At 33.5% G+C, this 16,559-nt stretch overlaps 1 protein-coding gene and 1 non-coding gene across 2 annotated transcripts; both read right to left on the reverse strand.

Annotated features, from left to right (window-relative positions):
- Positions 1-6: 6 nt before the first annotated feature.
- Trnal-uag (transfer RNA leucine (anticodon UAG)) lies at positions 7-87 on the reverse strand. The gene has a single exon. It is a non-coding gene; the product is annotated as a tRNA-Leu (tRNA).
- A 5,759-nt stretch (positions 88-5,846) lies between these two features.
- LOC132555131 (uncharacterized) lies at positions 5,847-16,323 on the reverse strand. The gene is made up of 4 exons (XM_060219483.1): positions 16,236-16,323; positions 9,358-9,623; positions 8,494-8,695; positions 5,847-5,941 (listed from the first exon to the last, which is right to left on the reverse strand). Exons 1-4 carry the CDS (start codon positions 16,321-16,323, stop codon positions 5,847-5,849), a joined length of 651 nt encoding a protein of 216 aa, XP_060075466.1.
- Positions 16,324-16,559: the final 236 nt, after the last annotated feature.

A 16,559-nucleotide genomic window follows, 5' to 3' on the forward strand; every position in this document is an offset into this window, starting at 1 on the left:
TTTTAATGGCAGCGGTGGGATTCGAACCCACGCCTCAATGAGACTGGTGCCTAAAACCAGCGCCTTAGACCGCTCGGCCACGCTACCTATATAAGCAATATCATAATGATAAAATACGATGGATATTGTTTATTGCCTTTACATGATAATATATTTATATATTACCTTTAATTTGAAGTGTCTTGAATTATCAATGGATATGTTTATATCACTGATCATCTGTCAGTGTAACCATACTTTTTTGTCTCTGATCATCTGTCAGTATAACCATACTTTTTTGTCACTGATCATCTGTCAGTGTAACCATACTTTTTTGTCACTGATCATCTGTCAGTGTAACCATACTTTTTTGTCACTGATCATCGGTCAGTTTAACCTACTTTATATCACAAAATGTTTTAATTGTATTTATTGAAGTTGATCTTGGTGTCTCCGTGTGGATCCTAGACATGATACACTGGTATTATAACACGACGTCATGTTATAGGGTCGTAGAACACGTAGTATCCGATTTACTTGATGGAATAAATGTTTTTGAAAAGGTAGTGCCATTGTAAGCATTCCCCATGTTGTGTTTGTATGATTCTTGGCTTTGTTCCTTGCCTTAGACAGTGATGAAGTTTGTAAGGGTTTGATTTCAGTTGACCTTGTATTGGCTTTGTTCATTTCCTTGGACTTTTGGACAGTGACGTATTTTGTAAGGTTTTTTAGTTGACGTTGATCTTCTTGGTATCGTCAACATGTTTAAGGTTTGTTTTTTTTCCTGACGTGATTGTTATTTAGGTGTGGAGTTGGTTGATCTAGTGTCGTCCTTACACCTAGATTTACACTACCGCTCTCAATTTAACTTTATATATTTGTATTTAGTTTCTGTTTTATGCATGTGATGTAATTGATAAGATATATTGTGTCTTGAAAATTTGACAATTCACTTATTCGTACTGTTGCTATCACTTCATTGATCATATATCTATCCCAGTAATATGCACCCAACGAACATTTGTTTGTTAGGATCCATACCATTGATATTACTTACTAGATTCTCTCTCTATATATGGTCTAGACATTAGTTCCAGACCGTTATGTATTTCGGAACGGCAATTTTGTTGAAATGTATCGTGTGAACTAGTGACCCTTGTTACATCATACCTGGATGTTTTAATCACTGAAACATAATCTAGTAGCTAAAGTAAACAAAATGTTGAAAGTAAATCGATTGAAGGTAAAAAAAACCTCTTAGATATATCTAAAGGTCAAAAGCGTGTATTTCACCTTAATGCTGATGTTATGCACCTAACTGTCTCCCAAAATCTCCAAAATCTATTTTTGATTGCTTGTGGTTACATTGCCAGGTCGCTAAGATATTTTCGTATGTACGGAAACCTGCACCCACCTTTCTAATATCTGAGTACTTTTTCGTGTATAGTTTGTCTCTAAATTAATTTGTTACGAACAAGTACTGATTTTTTCCAATACTTAGAAAAAAACCATTGATTTTTGTTCAATCCTTGGGAAAACTAACATTACTTTTGATGGAACAAGAAACCAAACTTGCACATGACGTCACAACATTAGCTAATATTGGGTATGGTTAAACTAGCTCAGAACTTCGCAATCAGACAACCGAATTCGCTGTAAGTCTTTGTCTTCGTGATAAAGAGCATCCTCTTTCTCTCCAGTGGTATACGAATCTAATTACACGATGACCAAAATTAGTAGTAAAAAAGCCAAGATCTCTCGCTATTGCAAGAGCTTAAGGAACATCAGAGGTGAAAGTAACTGCTTATTTTGAGGAGCTAGAGAAAATACTCAACTTGAAGGGAAGACCTCAAAACATTTAAAATATTGATGAAAAGGGTATTTCTGACAACCATTGTCCTTCAAACGTTGTTTCAGACAAGAAGACAATCTTGTTGCAGTCAGTAGCGTAAATGTCCTATAGAATCAACGTTCTTGGTCCTGGTTATGCTCTAGGAACTTCCATCCTACATTATTTCATATTTCCAGGCATATGTATGAGGTCAGAATTGCTGGAAGGTGCAACACCGTGGCCAAATGGCATAGTGAGCAAGACAGGGTAGAGAAAGGGGGAGATTCTCAAACATTATCTTGAAACAAGCTTTATCAAAATTGTGTAAAATAGAGATCCACTGCTTCTGCGAAGGAATATAATACAATCACATACCAGTCATGTGCTCCAGTCACTAGACTTAGAATGCTTTGGTCATTTCCAAATGGTTTATACCAATCTGCGATCCAAAATTATGAGAGAGAACCCAATTTCCTCTATATCAATGCCAACCTTTGTGCTTACTTCATGAAATGTGGAATAAAGCTTTTTAATCCTCCTGCAGTTGACAGATTGGCGGTCATTCCTGTCACTGCCTTCCATAAGAAATCTTGTGATCATAATGAGACTAAAGTTGCCGACAATGGAATGTTAATCCATGGAATTAAAACTGTTGATTTACAAGGTCAAGTTACAACCTTTTTCCAAGATAAGAAGGACGTTCTTTTGAACAAATCTGCAGAAGTAATGAAGCCAAGGAAAATGTTATCCAAAGTTGTGGATCACAGCGGAAATCATTGTACAACAGATAAAAGTTCACCAGGAGAATGGATCAAAGAGGTAGAAAACAGGTTGCAGTATATTTACAAAGACCGAAGAATAGAAATCAACAGTTCCAGAAACAGATCCATCTTCAGTAAAAGCATTGCCAAAAGTATGTAAAATGTTGAAGAAGACAGTCAGGTTTACCCTACTTTATAAATCCAACAGTGATTCTGAAATAGCAAGGCTTTCAACTAAGAAAATAACAGAGTTTCTGAAATAGGGAGAATGCACATTTGAAGGATGGGCCCATTTGAAATACTGTACAAAGGTCAGAGTTCTTAGACGCCAAGATGTTTTTACTTCCCCTGTCATACATTAAATTTGACCTACAATGAAAATATTGAAGACAGATTTTCCATCAAATATCATTCCTAAACGTTTGACACAACTTGCAATGAAAATCAAATAAAATGAATAGAAGTTACAAACACACACACACACAAAAAAAAAAAAAAAACAAAAACAAAAACAAAACCAAAAAAACAAAAAAACAAAAAAAAATCATTTTCATGACTGAAATATTGATATTGAAGAATTAAATGTTATTCTTGATTTAACATCCGTGATTTTTTATTTTGTTTTTTTATTCTAATGAAATTTGGATGTAACATTATGTAAATTGCCTTACTGGGCCACCGTAGAACCAAATCAAATTACCCGACTTAAGTGACGTCTGTAAATAAATAAAAAAACAGAAACGGAAGTGCAATCATGGTCCCCGAACCCATGTCTTCCTATTCAGGTAAGCGATTTTGAGTTGTTTATGTCGGAGTTCTTTTTAAAGAAACGAATTCAACAGTGAGTAATTTGTTGCTTAAATCTTAACGCATAAACACATTTCAAAACATTTACGTATTTGTTTGGTGGCAATTCGACGACAGAGCGTATCTAGCGAGAAATTATTCTTAAGGGTTCGAAACCCATATATATATAATGTATATCTTGCGAAATAAGGATTGTTCAGAACCCATGACACCTCTGTTCCCAGTCAAGTCAATGATTAGTAAGAAGTGATCATTCTATAATTATTTTACAGATATAGCCTAAATAAGACATGTGAGATAGTTATACTGGAGGCCTAACTGATCAGAGGAGGCTAACTCAATGAAAATTAGATATAATTGGCAAACATTCTCGCACATTTTTTGAAAAAGAAAAAGTAATTTAAAAAAATCAAGAAATTGGTACATTAAAACTAAAGAACAATTCTTCGATTTGCTTTGTTGGATCTTTTTTTATTGAGTTAGCCCCTTGTCATGCAGGCGAGAAGTGTTACGTCTATGGCACAGTCTATAACAGATAACTCTGCTATTTCGTAAACAAATAGCGGAAAATGGCAATTTCTGTTAAAGTACCATATCTTCTTTTGCTTTCAACAATGGAATATCAAAATCCGAGAAAAAGAAGATGTTTCTTTTTAGAATAATTTTTTTACCAAGGAAAGAGTTATTGTCCGACGAAAAACCGTATACAACACTGCAATGAATAGCCACTTTTCAATCTTATTTATTTTTCGATGATAAGCAAAAACCAATCGATAGTATTTGATATAAACAGCGATATTCAACCCTTCCCACTACATGTATTGGAACTCTGATTAATATACCACCAGGTCACAGGAAGATAGTCTGACTATAATTTACGATAATTATGAATAATTTTATCAGGTGAAGTCCACAAGAAAATATGAGCAATCATATTTACCACGTTTTTAAAAAACTCAAGTCAGCTACTCGGAACACGTCAGCTTTCTTTATTTAATATTTTTTTTATCACCAGTCAGTGAAATACAATGAAATAACAAAACAATTATAACTAATACATCACAAAGAATCCTCTATATAAACACATAGTGTTTTTATCTTATTACTTCAAACATATTGTCTATATACTAGAAACTGTATATAAATAAGATATATAATAGATCTGGTATGTTGATATACATGTATATTAACATCACAGCTCATCAACAGGCCAACAATAACTAGAGAGATCCGAAAGGAGCCAACTTTACGGCATGTTCATCTCCAGGAAGTCAACAGCCAATCAACATGTTCGTTCCATAAGTTGCTCATCAGAAAGGATACATAATTTGTATATGCAATCATTTTCCAACATCCCTTTTCAAGACATTTTTAACAACTGTAAGCGGTTTGGGGGTAAATAAGGAGGAAAAGTGGTAGCGTCGATCTTTCTGCCTTTTATTTTTGTTCTTCCAACAAAATTCTAATAAACAAGACAGGGCCGGTGTGTCCGGAAAAGGAACATAGTTATATAAAGAAAAAAATAATAACAAAAGTCCGGAATAAGAGTTATCTTTCCTTAGATAGTTAGATTTCTGATGGCCAGGAACGCATGTAACATAACACGACATTCTATACCCACAACAGTTTGAACACCTTCTAGATGTTTCGAAAAAAGCAACGTGATAGGAGATTAATGTGTTCGTTGATACAACGCATGACTCTGTATCCTAAACTATTTTTAAAATAATGACATGACACGTTTTATTTTTGTCTATTTGTATTTTTAAAACAAATCTATGTTTACAAATATCTCATAAAGATTACGAACAAATAAATGTATTAACCCAATATGGACCAATACTCTATTTCCTACATTTGACAGCACAGGCAGGAAATAAACGATCACCGGAAGTGTTACATACACATGTAACGGATAAGTAGAATTCACATGTAATTTATATATTTTAATTTATCTCTGACTATCAGCTTACATTTAACAAGTCTCTGCAATTATCAGAACGTTATAGAAAAATTGTTAGCGTTCCAAAGAAATTTCACTTCCTCTGGTAAATTATGTTTCTAGTTATGAAGGATGAAGCCGTGTGATGTTTTATTGTAAAATACTGGTATCCTTATTTTAGTGATCGCTCTCACAGACATCTCGTGCATGACTCCGAGTTTTGGATCTGGGCGGGTACATCTAAAAATATATCAAAATCACACAAAAAAGATGTTGTTTCTTAATCCAAGTTGCCTTTGGGTATTTTGAAAGATGAGTCCATTAAAAAATGTTGAAATTATATAATCATATTTATCTAAATCAGATTGAGGTATTGGAGTCGACTGAAATATAAATGATCTATGATGTGAAAAAGGCAATATTAAAAAAAAGTATTCTCAAAGAGTTTCTGTACTTACTTGTTAACATATATATATATATATATATTACCTGTGTAGTAAGAACAGCATGGTTAGATGAAAGGTGGTCACATTTCAAAAACCTCCATCAGCATGGGTGTCATCATTGCCTGTTGAAGTGACATTTGACCTTGACTCTGTCTACCGCCAGTTGGCCTTGTCTCTGTAGAATATAACAAAAATGTACTTTACGTTAAAACATTTTAAAAACCTCCATCAGCATGGGCGTCATCATTGTCTGTTGAAGTGACAGTCGACCTTCACCTTGTCTACCACTACTTTGCCATGTCTGTATAATACTTTTAAGAAATGTAATTTACATCATGGTTAGACAGTTCTCCGGACTATCAACATTAACAATAGACCCATGTCAAACTCATTCAATAAAAACATACCATAAAACCCTTACTTATATCACCATTATTATTGTTTTCATTACCTACCAGCTTGTTCTTAAACTGTTACTCAAACATGTTATAGATTTCTTTTTGTTCTTCATATTATCTCTTCTTCATATCTATCTTACGTGTGTATAACGAAATAGTGATTAAATGTGTAAAGACGAGTGAAAAAATGTTGGATACATTTGTGATCTGTGGGTATATTAGCCACGCTAACGATAGATATTAATTATTTCCAGAAGGTACAATAACAGAACTAAAAAATGTCGTTCATTAGTGTAATGCCTCAGGGAGGTATTCTAGGTCAACCACTTTTCACATTTTGTATACATTTTTATCATTATGTGACAGATGTACTTCTCAGTGAATTGTTTTGTGTTTAAAAATGGAAAAGAAAAAAGCACATTCTAGAAAAAAATTACTTGGATGAACTAGTGTAAAACAGCTGAGGAAATCCCATTCACAAAATGTATCAAATACAATACAGAAAAAGTGGCAAATGATAAAAGATAAATATTACATTAGAGGAAGACCGCACAGCTGTAGTTGGTATGAATCCAAATCATATAACAGTATAAAACATATAAAGAAAATAAAGTTCGGAACACGAGATTGTTTTCTGTTAACTGGAGTGATTTTTATTTTCTAATATTGACAGTAAAGTTACATTTGTAGCTAAGGTTTAGAAAATATCGAAGGTGAACTATTTCGAATAGATAGAATAATTATAATAATGATAAACCCGCAAAATATTGAGATTTGCTAACTAAGCGAGAGAATAAGATTGCATATACTGAATGAGTCAGCTCTCATTGACGATTTAGGGAGGTATTATCGGTGTGCTCTGAACATCAGAAAACATGATTCTATGGGTTGGTTTATTAAAAGTATAGAAATGATGCATTCCCTGGTATATCGATTAATATATGGAACAATCACTCTCTGCTTATCAACTTCGGGAAACGTATGTATGAAACAGTCTCACTTATTTGATTATCGACTTTGGGAAGTTAATGTATGAAACATTCCCACACACTGAGTTATTGACTTTGGGAAGCAGTGTATGAAACATTCCCACACACTGGGATATTGACTATGAGACCTATGTATGAAACAGTCCCACACACTGGGATATTGACTATGAGACCTATGTATGAAACAGTCCCACACACTGGTATATTGACTATGGGACCTATGTATGAGAAAGACTCACAAACTTGGTTATCGACTTTGAGAAGTATTGCATGAAACAGTCTCACTGGATTATCGATTGTGATGAACTAATATTTACTTAATGGTTTACCGATTTTATAAAACTTATACTTAGATTATCTCACACAAGCTATTATCGGCATGGAGAAACTGCAGTATAAAACAGTAATACACAATTATTTATCGAAATTTAGAATTAATAAGATGCAATCATCAGTACACTGGAATTTACTTGTACCTTCAATTGTACAAATATGTACTTTTTTGTCCCCATTTTACCGACAAACGGCAATTATTTAACCTAAATTTAAGAAGTAAGACAAACGTAAGGCTACTTTCTTCCATACAAGTAATTAATATTGTTTCCATAACATTCACGTAACCCATGGCGACAACAAACGATATAGGTTTAATATATAGGACACTGTATATATCTTGACAACAAATCACATGGTCATGTCTAAAAGGTCAGGGCAAGAATTTCTGGTTCACAACCACGATCATAAAAAATACTGAAAAAAAAAAACAACCGCTGTTTAAGACTTGACAAGAAACACAAGTCTATAATACATCTTCACTAATGTGACTGTAAGTAATCAATTAGGATCTTAATTACACTTGTAATACTACTAGCGGTGACACATTTACTGGTAGGACGTAATCCTGTCTGCCACAGTGTCTTCATCTCAGCTATCACGATTTCCATGCAAGATGTCGACAACTGACAGAAAAAACTTGCAAATCAGGCTTTCAAGAGATGCAAGTTGATGGAAGTTAGCGGTCATCATGAAATATGATCTCATTGAGGAAATATTCCTTTTTGTGCGATTTTAAGCTTGGCTTGTGTAATGCTTGTTAGTTTGCTTTTTGGCGTTTTGACCATTTGGCGACATGCCATTATTTACTTGAATTGACCAAGATTTACATAGTGGGTGACTTTTACGAGGCAGAAGACGCATTCTCTTCCAAAATGCCTGGTTTTAATCTCCTTGTACTTTTTTCGGGAGTTTCATGAATTTTTTTATTTGTCCATAGTTATGTTGAATTTGAGTTTGGATTATGATTCTGTTGACATGTTTTTTTATTGTTCTCCTACACTTACCCGACATAAGCTCTGACATCATACATTTCATGGCCCACCATCGTTTACAACACCTCCTTCCAGTCCACATGAAGCCGCAAGGGAACGCTTGTATTTCGGTCTCAAGACAGTCCAATCTGGAACACCGGCAGTACAGCGACATTTGTGGGTCACATGTTTGTGCCCGTAGCCTGTAGTGCATGGCTGCTATTCTACGTCTGGCCTACGATAAACATATGAAGTTGATCATATCATGAAGAATATCAGTGAAGCTGATGAATGCTCCCGACTTAACTTGGATAAAATAAAAAATCAATGGTAATAATTCCGTATTTAAGAAGTTTCATGCCCTGAATTTGGTATACTGCACATTCTCTTAGCATGCTCTGTTAGTAATCATCAAATTTCATTAACTCAGTTATACAAAAGAGTTATGGTTCCTGTTCACTGCACTTGTCCTATCGAGATCCAGTTTAATGTATAATGTTGATACCTCCTACAGTTTTTGTGATATGCTCCGGACAAAATTATGACGGACTGACAAAGTCGCTGATTTATTTCTGTGCTATGATATTATGTATTACTAGCCAAATTAAAATAAAAGCCAAAAATACATTAACTGCAAAATCTTTTGTATATTTATGGGTGTCAAATTTCGTGGTTTTCCAAAAATAAACGTCTTTGTTGACATTTATTTTCATGGTTAAATCTTGCTTACGAAATATCCTGATTCTTTGATCCATGTCAACTTTTATTTGTTTATTATTTCTAGGACACATTTTGTCTATCAACAAATCAACAAAAATTAATTACCCATGAAAATTAATGATTTTTCAATAGTATCATGAATAGAGAACACAAAGAATTTAATGTTTGACTACCTACCATCATGGTTTCATAACGGCTTTGTCGGGCGGGAACTTTAGGCTTTCGCGCAGTAGTCTTTTTCATTGTTTTCGGATTGCGTGGTTTATTTGGCACTTTTTGTTTTGTGGTTCGTTGACTAGTTGACTTCTGGGCAGCTCTCTGTGAGAACCTTTTGTTGTTCTGATTGAAATTAGCACTGAAGCTTGCAGGTTGTACTAGTCTCGGTGTCATAGTTTGGCGGTATGTTTGTCTTTGGCTGTATACATCATTGTTGTTATATGGATCTGCGAACACTAACAACAGCCAGTAATTAGAGTACTGTAAGTATGGAGGACAAAACGATTTTAACTGTGATTGATGTGAATGCTGTATATGCTGTTACATAAAATAAAGAGTTCAAACATCATTTAAAACATTATGGATGCAAGAGTTACAAGGATGAAAATGATCTTATGTACATGTAACTGAATATTTGGAATATGCATCAAATATTCATCATATCATAAAAATTCATTTGCACTTGCTTAGACTATTGCGGTAAGATGATAATGACGACAAATATACTAGAACCAGTTGCTTTGATAACAGTTAAATGTGTGGAACTTTAAAGAAAATATGTTCCTGTATAAAGTTTTTTCTTTTATAAAATGGGGAAAGTCTTATCATTTGATCACAGTCTGGATACAATACCAGGTTGTAGGTTAATTGAACATTTTGTTCGTCATGCGTCATCCGTTCCGCATTTTCACATTTATATCTTCTTCTCAAGAACCACTGATCCGATTTAAACCAACGTGGTCACGGGTATGAATACCCGAAGGGAAAAAATGTTGCCTCCCATCCTCTGGGATTAGTGGCAAGGGGCAAATACAATGAAAACAGTACTGGTTGTGATATCAACGAGCAGCTCGAGCAAAATAACCAAATTTGTGGTCTCCTGATCTACCATTTAGCCTCCAGGGATGGAGGAAGTTTTGGACGAAGCATTAATACTGAAGCAACAATAAAATTTCAATTCGTTTGAAAACCGTAACCGTTTTGTAAAGTCATACACATTTGAACGTTTTAGGAAGTAATGCAAAGACTTTTTCGCCAAGTTGTAAGATTACCTGGTCAAACATCTTCAACACTCTTTTCTCTAAAATTCATCGTCGTAATATAGGCCGCAAATAAGAGTTCTAGATAATGATGTGAATATGGTTGTTTCAAAGTCACTGGTTCAAAGCTCGATGAAACATAGAAGTAGTAAACTGGCAATTTTCTCCGAATCCATTACTCTTTTGCATATTTAGCCAATTTAAAACATTGTCTTTTATCGCGAAAAACACCATATCCTTAATCAACACCTTTGTCCGAGTCCCACTTGCTGGTTATGAATGGGCATTCCAGTTTCAGGTCTTTAGGAAATCCGACTACCTTGATAAATATACCTGTAGACAACGATACTTGAACTATCTGCCTTTTCGTATTTTTATATTATAAAAGTTCGTCTTTTTGCCACCAAACAGTCTCCTTTAATTGGTTTTAGATAATAATCGTAAAACGGACTCATTCATTGCTTTCTGTAAATACAATTGCAATGTCAAATCAATATCAAAGATTTTTCTGCCAACCATCCTGTCCTTAAATAACAAGGGACCAAAGGTGCTTATACCATAAACAGTTTCTAAGAAAATTCCTTTTTTCCTTTTGAGTGTTGATAGAGGTATATTTACATCTTCATTACTGAACATGTTTCTTATGTAAAAAAAATATGAAAAGGTTTTGCAGGATGAAATCTTAATACTGCAAAATGCAATATAGCATGTTATTCCATAAACGATGCTTTCTATTTCATCAGTACCGACAATAATGTGTAGATGAAGTATGCAAGATGCATGCGTATATTCTAACTGCAAATATGTAACAAGTCATTAGTGTGTATAAGCTGTGGATTATTGACACAGGTACTTAATCAGACTAGACTTCTATATCTTCCGAAGAGCATTTAGAAATAATAAAAGAAATCATTAAAATATATTAAACATAGTTATGATGTCATTGAAAGTGTTGGATTAAATACAAAAAAAAAGAAGTCAAAGCTTATTGATAATTTCGATCTTGAGATGATAATTGTCTCTTGTAGTCCGGAAACAAATTGTAGTGAGTCCAGGCTGTGGCCAGGAGTTGCTGTTGCAGTTATGAACACTCAGCGTTCTGATATGTCAAATATGAGATATTTGATGAAAGAAATTTTATGAAAAAAGTAGCAGTTCCAAAATGTCTCGTTAGATGTCGCCATAACTCAAATCACGTAATAGAGGTAACAGCATAGAAAATAAACCAATGATTTGTATTGAGATTATGTCATTTATTAGATATCCTTTCCGATAATTGTTGCTAGATACCGGGAACAACCAAATATTGATTCCTTGGTTAAAAATTGAGTTCCTGTAAACAATTGTTTTAGTGACAGTCTTAGCGATTTAGACGTGAACGAGTATTGCGCAAATTGCCGTTAACTCATGCTGTTTATATAGTAATCATTGTCGATGCGTTGGTTTCCAGAAAATATGAGAATGCGCAAAAATTATATTGTTCCAAATTAAGAATGTTTACATAATATTATACATATTTGTTAACGAGGTTTAATTTTTTCGTAACAGTCAGAATTTAATCGCAAGTCTAAAATCAAACTATTTGAATCATCTTTGATCTTCTCAGTTTGTTGACAATATCAGTTAATTATTCAGACGAAACTTATCAACATAATCTTAGATATCCAGTGTTCGTACAGCTGTGATCTATTGAGTTCGTCTTTATCATACATATATATATTATACAAGTGTCATATTCTCTTACATGATAAACAGTATATTTGAAGGATAATACTAAAGCCCTTTTCACTAAGTTATATTTTAAACTGACTTTTACTTCATGTTTCCAAGGAGTTTACAGATGATAGCGAGTATTGTATTTGTTCAAAAGATAAACAAATTCTAATACATTAATCTAACTAATTGATTAATCATCTTATTTTTCTTACATAATTCTTTTTATATCTTTTCTACTCGTTTATTTATATAAAAGAGTAGTCATGTATGTTCTCTACTGAATTACAATTGATTTTTGGAAAATGATGTTTAGTGACCTATGAAAAATTACAATTCTGTATTTTTAAAAGTCAAATGTGCTGAAAACAAATAAAATTTGTTATTGCCTATTATGATAAAATTATGATAGATTCTTTATTTTTCTTATTATTATATAAATGAATATAAAAATTACCACCACGTCACCAGAATCAAAATCAATGAAACAAGAGCAAAACAATACGAACAAAAGAAACATTCACAAGGAGACAATTGAATATATAGGAGAATAAGACCAGGTGATATGGAAAAAAAAATTAGCGTTTTCCACGTCCTTGACGACACCCAAAATGTAGATCTTGGTCAATTAATGTCCCGTTCTCAAAACAAGAGAAACAATAATCAAATACACGATCGATGAGGAACATTTGGATGGGCATTGATCTATTTATATGATAATTTGTTGGTTACCACACGTAGCAAGTATTAATAACAGATATTCGTAAGGTGGATAATATACGTATATCAGCGTTTATGCAAAAAAGAGTAATCCTAGGTCATTCTCGATCGAGAATTATCCTCCGGCATGTTACTATATTTTAGCTTATGAATCACAATGTCAGCAAACGTGACAGGGACCTTAAAGTGAAATCTTGTTTGTATACGCACTTATCTTTTTTTTTTGATGTCGAAAACATTTAAATGTTGAATTATATTTCTGGAACTTCATGATCTATTATCGCAATTCTCGTGTAATATTATTGATTTTTTTCTCTTAAACAAAAGACTTTTTCCCTTGCGTACAAGAACAATTACTTCATGTAAGCGTATTTTGTTAAGATAAACAAAAATTAACAGCATCATAACGTACAGAAACAAGATGTGTTTATGAAACACTATGCCCCTGGTTGCAACCAAATTCTGAAGTGGGACATTAAACTTTCCTATGATGCATTAGTTATGGCCAATGTTAATGTTAACTTTTTTCCAAATGTAGGTCAAAGTTCACGATTTTTTTATCCGAGGACATAAAAAGGAAACTATATCTGATATCACATCGATAGTGCAATGTCTCATGATAACTTGCAATAGCGTCTTTTCAACTATATAATTACTTCCAGATAACAATATTACATAAACTGAGATTAAATTCGTGCAATACTATTGCTACTGTAACCAGGAAGTTTGGAGAATTGAGTTCATAAGATAAGTTTTAACATTCTTCGTATACTGGAAATGAAGATACATATGACATATTTTGGATCTATAAACTTATGAAATGATTCGGAGAATGCGGATTCAGGGGGTGGGTGGTGATCTTCATCATGTATGCTCATTTTAAACAGAAATTGAAAACAACAATAAATCATACCCTCCCCAACTTCTAAAATTATTGGAATAGCTGTGTTAATATTCACAAGAAATAAAGGATATCGATATTCTGTCTTAAAAAATAACTATCGCAGCAAGACAGAGTAACTTTTACCGGCTGAGGCTAGTTCTCAGGATACCAATCTATACTTAAGTCTGTTTTATGATCTCGAGGCAAGTCAATAGTGAGTTCGAGGGTATTGATTTAAAGCTTGCTGTAAACGTTCATGATTTAGAGTTCCTCTTATCTTAGCATTTTTCGTGCTTTTAGGTGTAATTTCACTAACTGTCGCTTTTCGATATTTTGGTTATAAGTTACAATTATTATTGTTGCGTGAAATGATCATTGCGCTAATTTGCCAAAAGGTGGTTAAGCGCTTAAGTTTCATTATGCTAAATTTATGATGTTGTCACAATAACATGTCTTTTGTTGCTGTTGTAACAACGTCACAATTTCCCTTGATGTCTCTGTACAATATGTTATGTCTGTTTGCGTGACCTCCAGGTTTGTAGCTTTTGACAGAATAATTAAGGGTTTGTTCTGTTACTGACCACATCATATCTAACTAAGATAGCCATAAATAATCCCGTGTCGTAAAACTGACATTGTTCTTTGATAAGCCAATATAACGAGGATGTATAAAGAGCTGTGTTATTTCGCAGAACAATGTGACACTACATTTGAAAAATTATTGTTAACTATTAAGAATTAATGTTCTGTAAGAAACATGCCGCACAATGTTTTTACCTCATCATAATACATACCGCAGAAACTAATCAAACTAAAACACTAAGATAATTATTCATCCAACTAAGCTGTCGCGAATATAAATAATCATGCCCCTCTCTCATCATCTCCTCTTAGTGAAGAATTTTAAAACTGAGAACTTTCCACATACTATCGACTAAATGTGACAAATATCTCGCACCATACGCCATTTACCCAGGCCTTCTACGAGTTGCTGGATTACGGAAAACCTTAATAGTTCTAATATTACCGTTAAGTGTATGCTTCCTCGAGTTACAACAATACTTTACATGATTTTCAAACATTACGATTCAAAATGAAGCATTATGATATAATATTTCGGGCCAATCAAACTAAATTAGACTGCATGCTTACTGGTTTTTAGAAAAAATCTGAACTGCTTAAAATAATAGCAATTCAACAAAATACAATGAGTTAAATGTACAGAAACCAGATACTGCTGTTCTCTTTAATCTTCGCGGAAATGTTATTTTAATTGATTTCGTCGGTTCTCTTTATCACCAAACTGATATGTTCATGGATTATCAAAGTTAGAATAAATTATAAGTATAAGTTTTGATGTATTTTATCTTTTTATCTTTTGTATTTTATGTTTAATCTCGACGAAAACAGGATTTCACAGAACTTTGTAATAACCGCCGTTACTTGGGGTCAAGACGACCTGCAGTAGTCATAACGTTTATACATTCACACATACGTGCTGTCATAATCAGTCCAGTATCATTCATAACGCATAATTTATTTGTCAAGAAATTTAAGTAGACAATATGTTACTTGAAAATTATGTTAAGTGTATTTTCACCAAACAAATTAGACATGTGATATGTGCATGTTGTATAGGGGGTTAACATAGACGTTTAAATAGTGTAAGTATATCCACTGTTTAAAGAAATTCAACATTCATGGGACAAATATTGATGTCAAATGAGGACAGAACTGTATTGCATGTTTATGGATTTTACAGCTGTTTCATTGATGCAGATAAACATGTAATATTTTTGAAATCGTATCGAAAAGTATAAAAGAAAATTTAAGTAACGGTAAATATGAATATTAATTATTATTTTATGGTTTAATTTACATGCTACATGACAGATATTGTCGATGAAACGGAGACCCTTAATCTTCTGAAACGTTTGCCGTATTCAGATTGTAGGTTTTAAGTTTCTGATTGTGAAAAAAGTTATTTATTTATATTTTGTCCTCTTTTTGAGTGTTTCTAGTGATTTGGTTCAAATGTTAGTATTCCCTAGATGCTATATTTCGTATTCTTATCTTTCAGATGATTAACTTTGGTTTGGTTTCAAAGTGTGATATGCCTACCACTATAAAGCTTAAAGATTACAATATAATTTTCTGTCATGCATCATGTCTTTAAATCTTTTGTGTTGGATTAACATCAAATTGGGAAACGGATTTGACTTTGTTTGTAGAAATAGCAAATGCGCATAACCTGATGTCTTATATCAATTTATGCTATATATTAAAATTCCTCGGTATAAGATAATAGTCTGTTCTGTTTCTATATGAAAGTTCATGACGTTGAATTCATATAGTTTTAACAAGTTTGAAAAGGAGAAAAGGCAATGCGAAAATGCTAAGACAGCAAGTTCTATCTTTACAAATGATTGACAATGATTGGTTTATATTTGATTTTGGACGTTATACGTACAAAGGAATCCTACCTTGTGTGTTTGGAAACATCTGGAAACCGGCCGTGGACGCGAGGCCTACCCATATTAGAGTGACCAATTGCACCACTTGTATCCACATGCCCGTGAATTCTGTAGAGTCCTGCTCCGCACCTGTGTTTAAGACCTGGGTTTCTTTAAACACTCACGGTGGATATAAAGGTGCCTGTCTGGACTAACACAGATACCGCTGTAAGAGGTGTACATCTGTGGCGGACAGACACGATTGATGTCAAAATGTGTGTGCTGTGTCACCTACAGTCTAAATGTATATTTGCTGAAGGGCAATGTTAGTTGCTGTTTATCAAACACTGCATC

This window comes from Ylistrum balloti, unplaced genomic scaffold (genome assembly GCF_031769215.1).
Source record: "Ylistrum balloti isolate Yb309-2 unplaced genomic scaffold, AGI_CSIRO_Ybal_v1 Utg369646, whole genome shotgun sequence".
Lineage (NCBI taxonomy): Eukaryota > Metazoa > Mollusca > Bivalvia > Pectinida > Pectinidae > Ylistrum > Ylistrum balloti.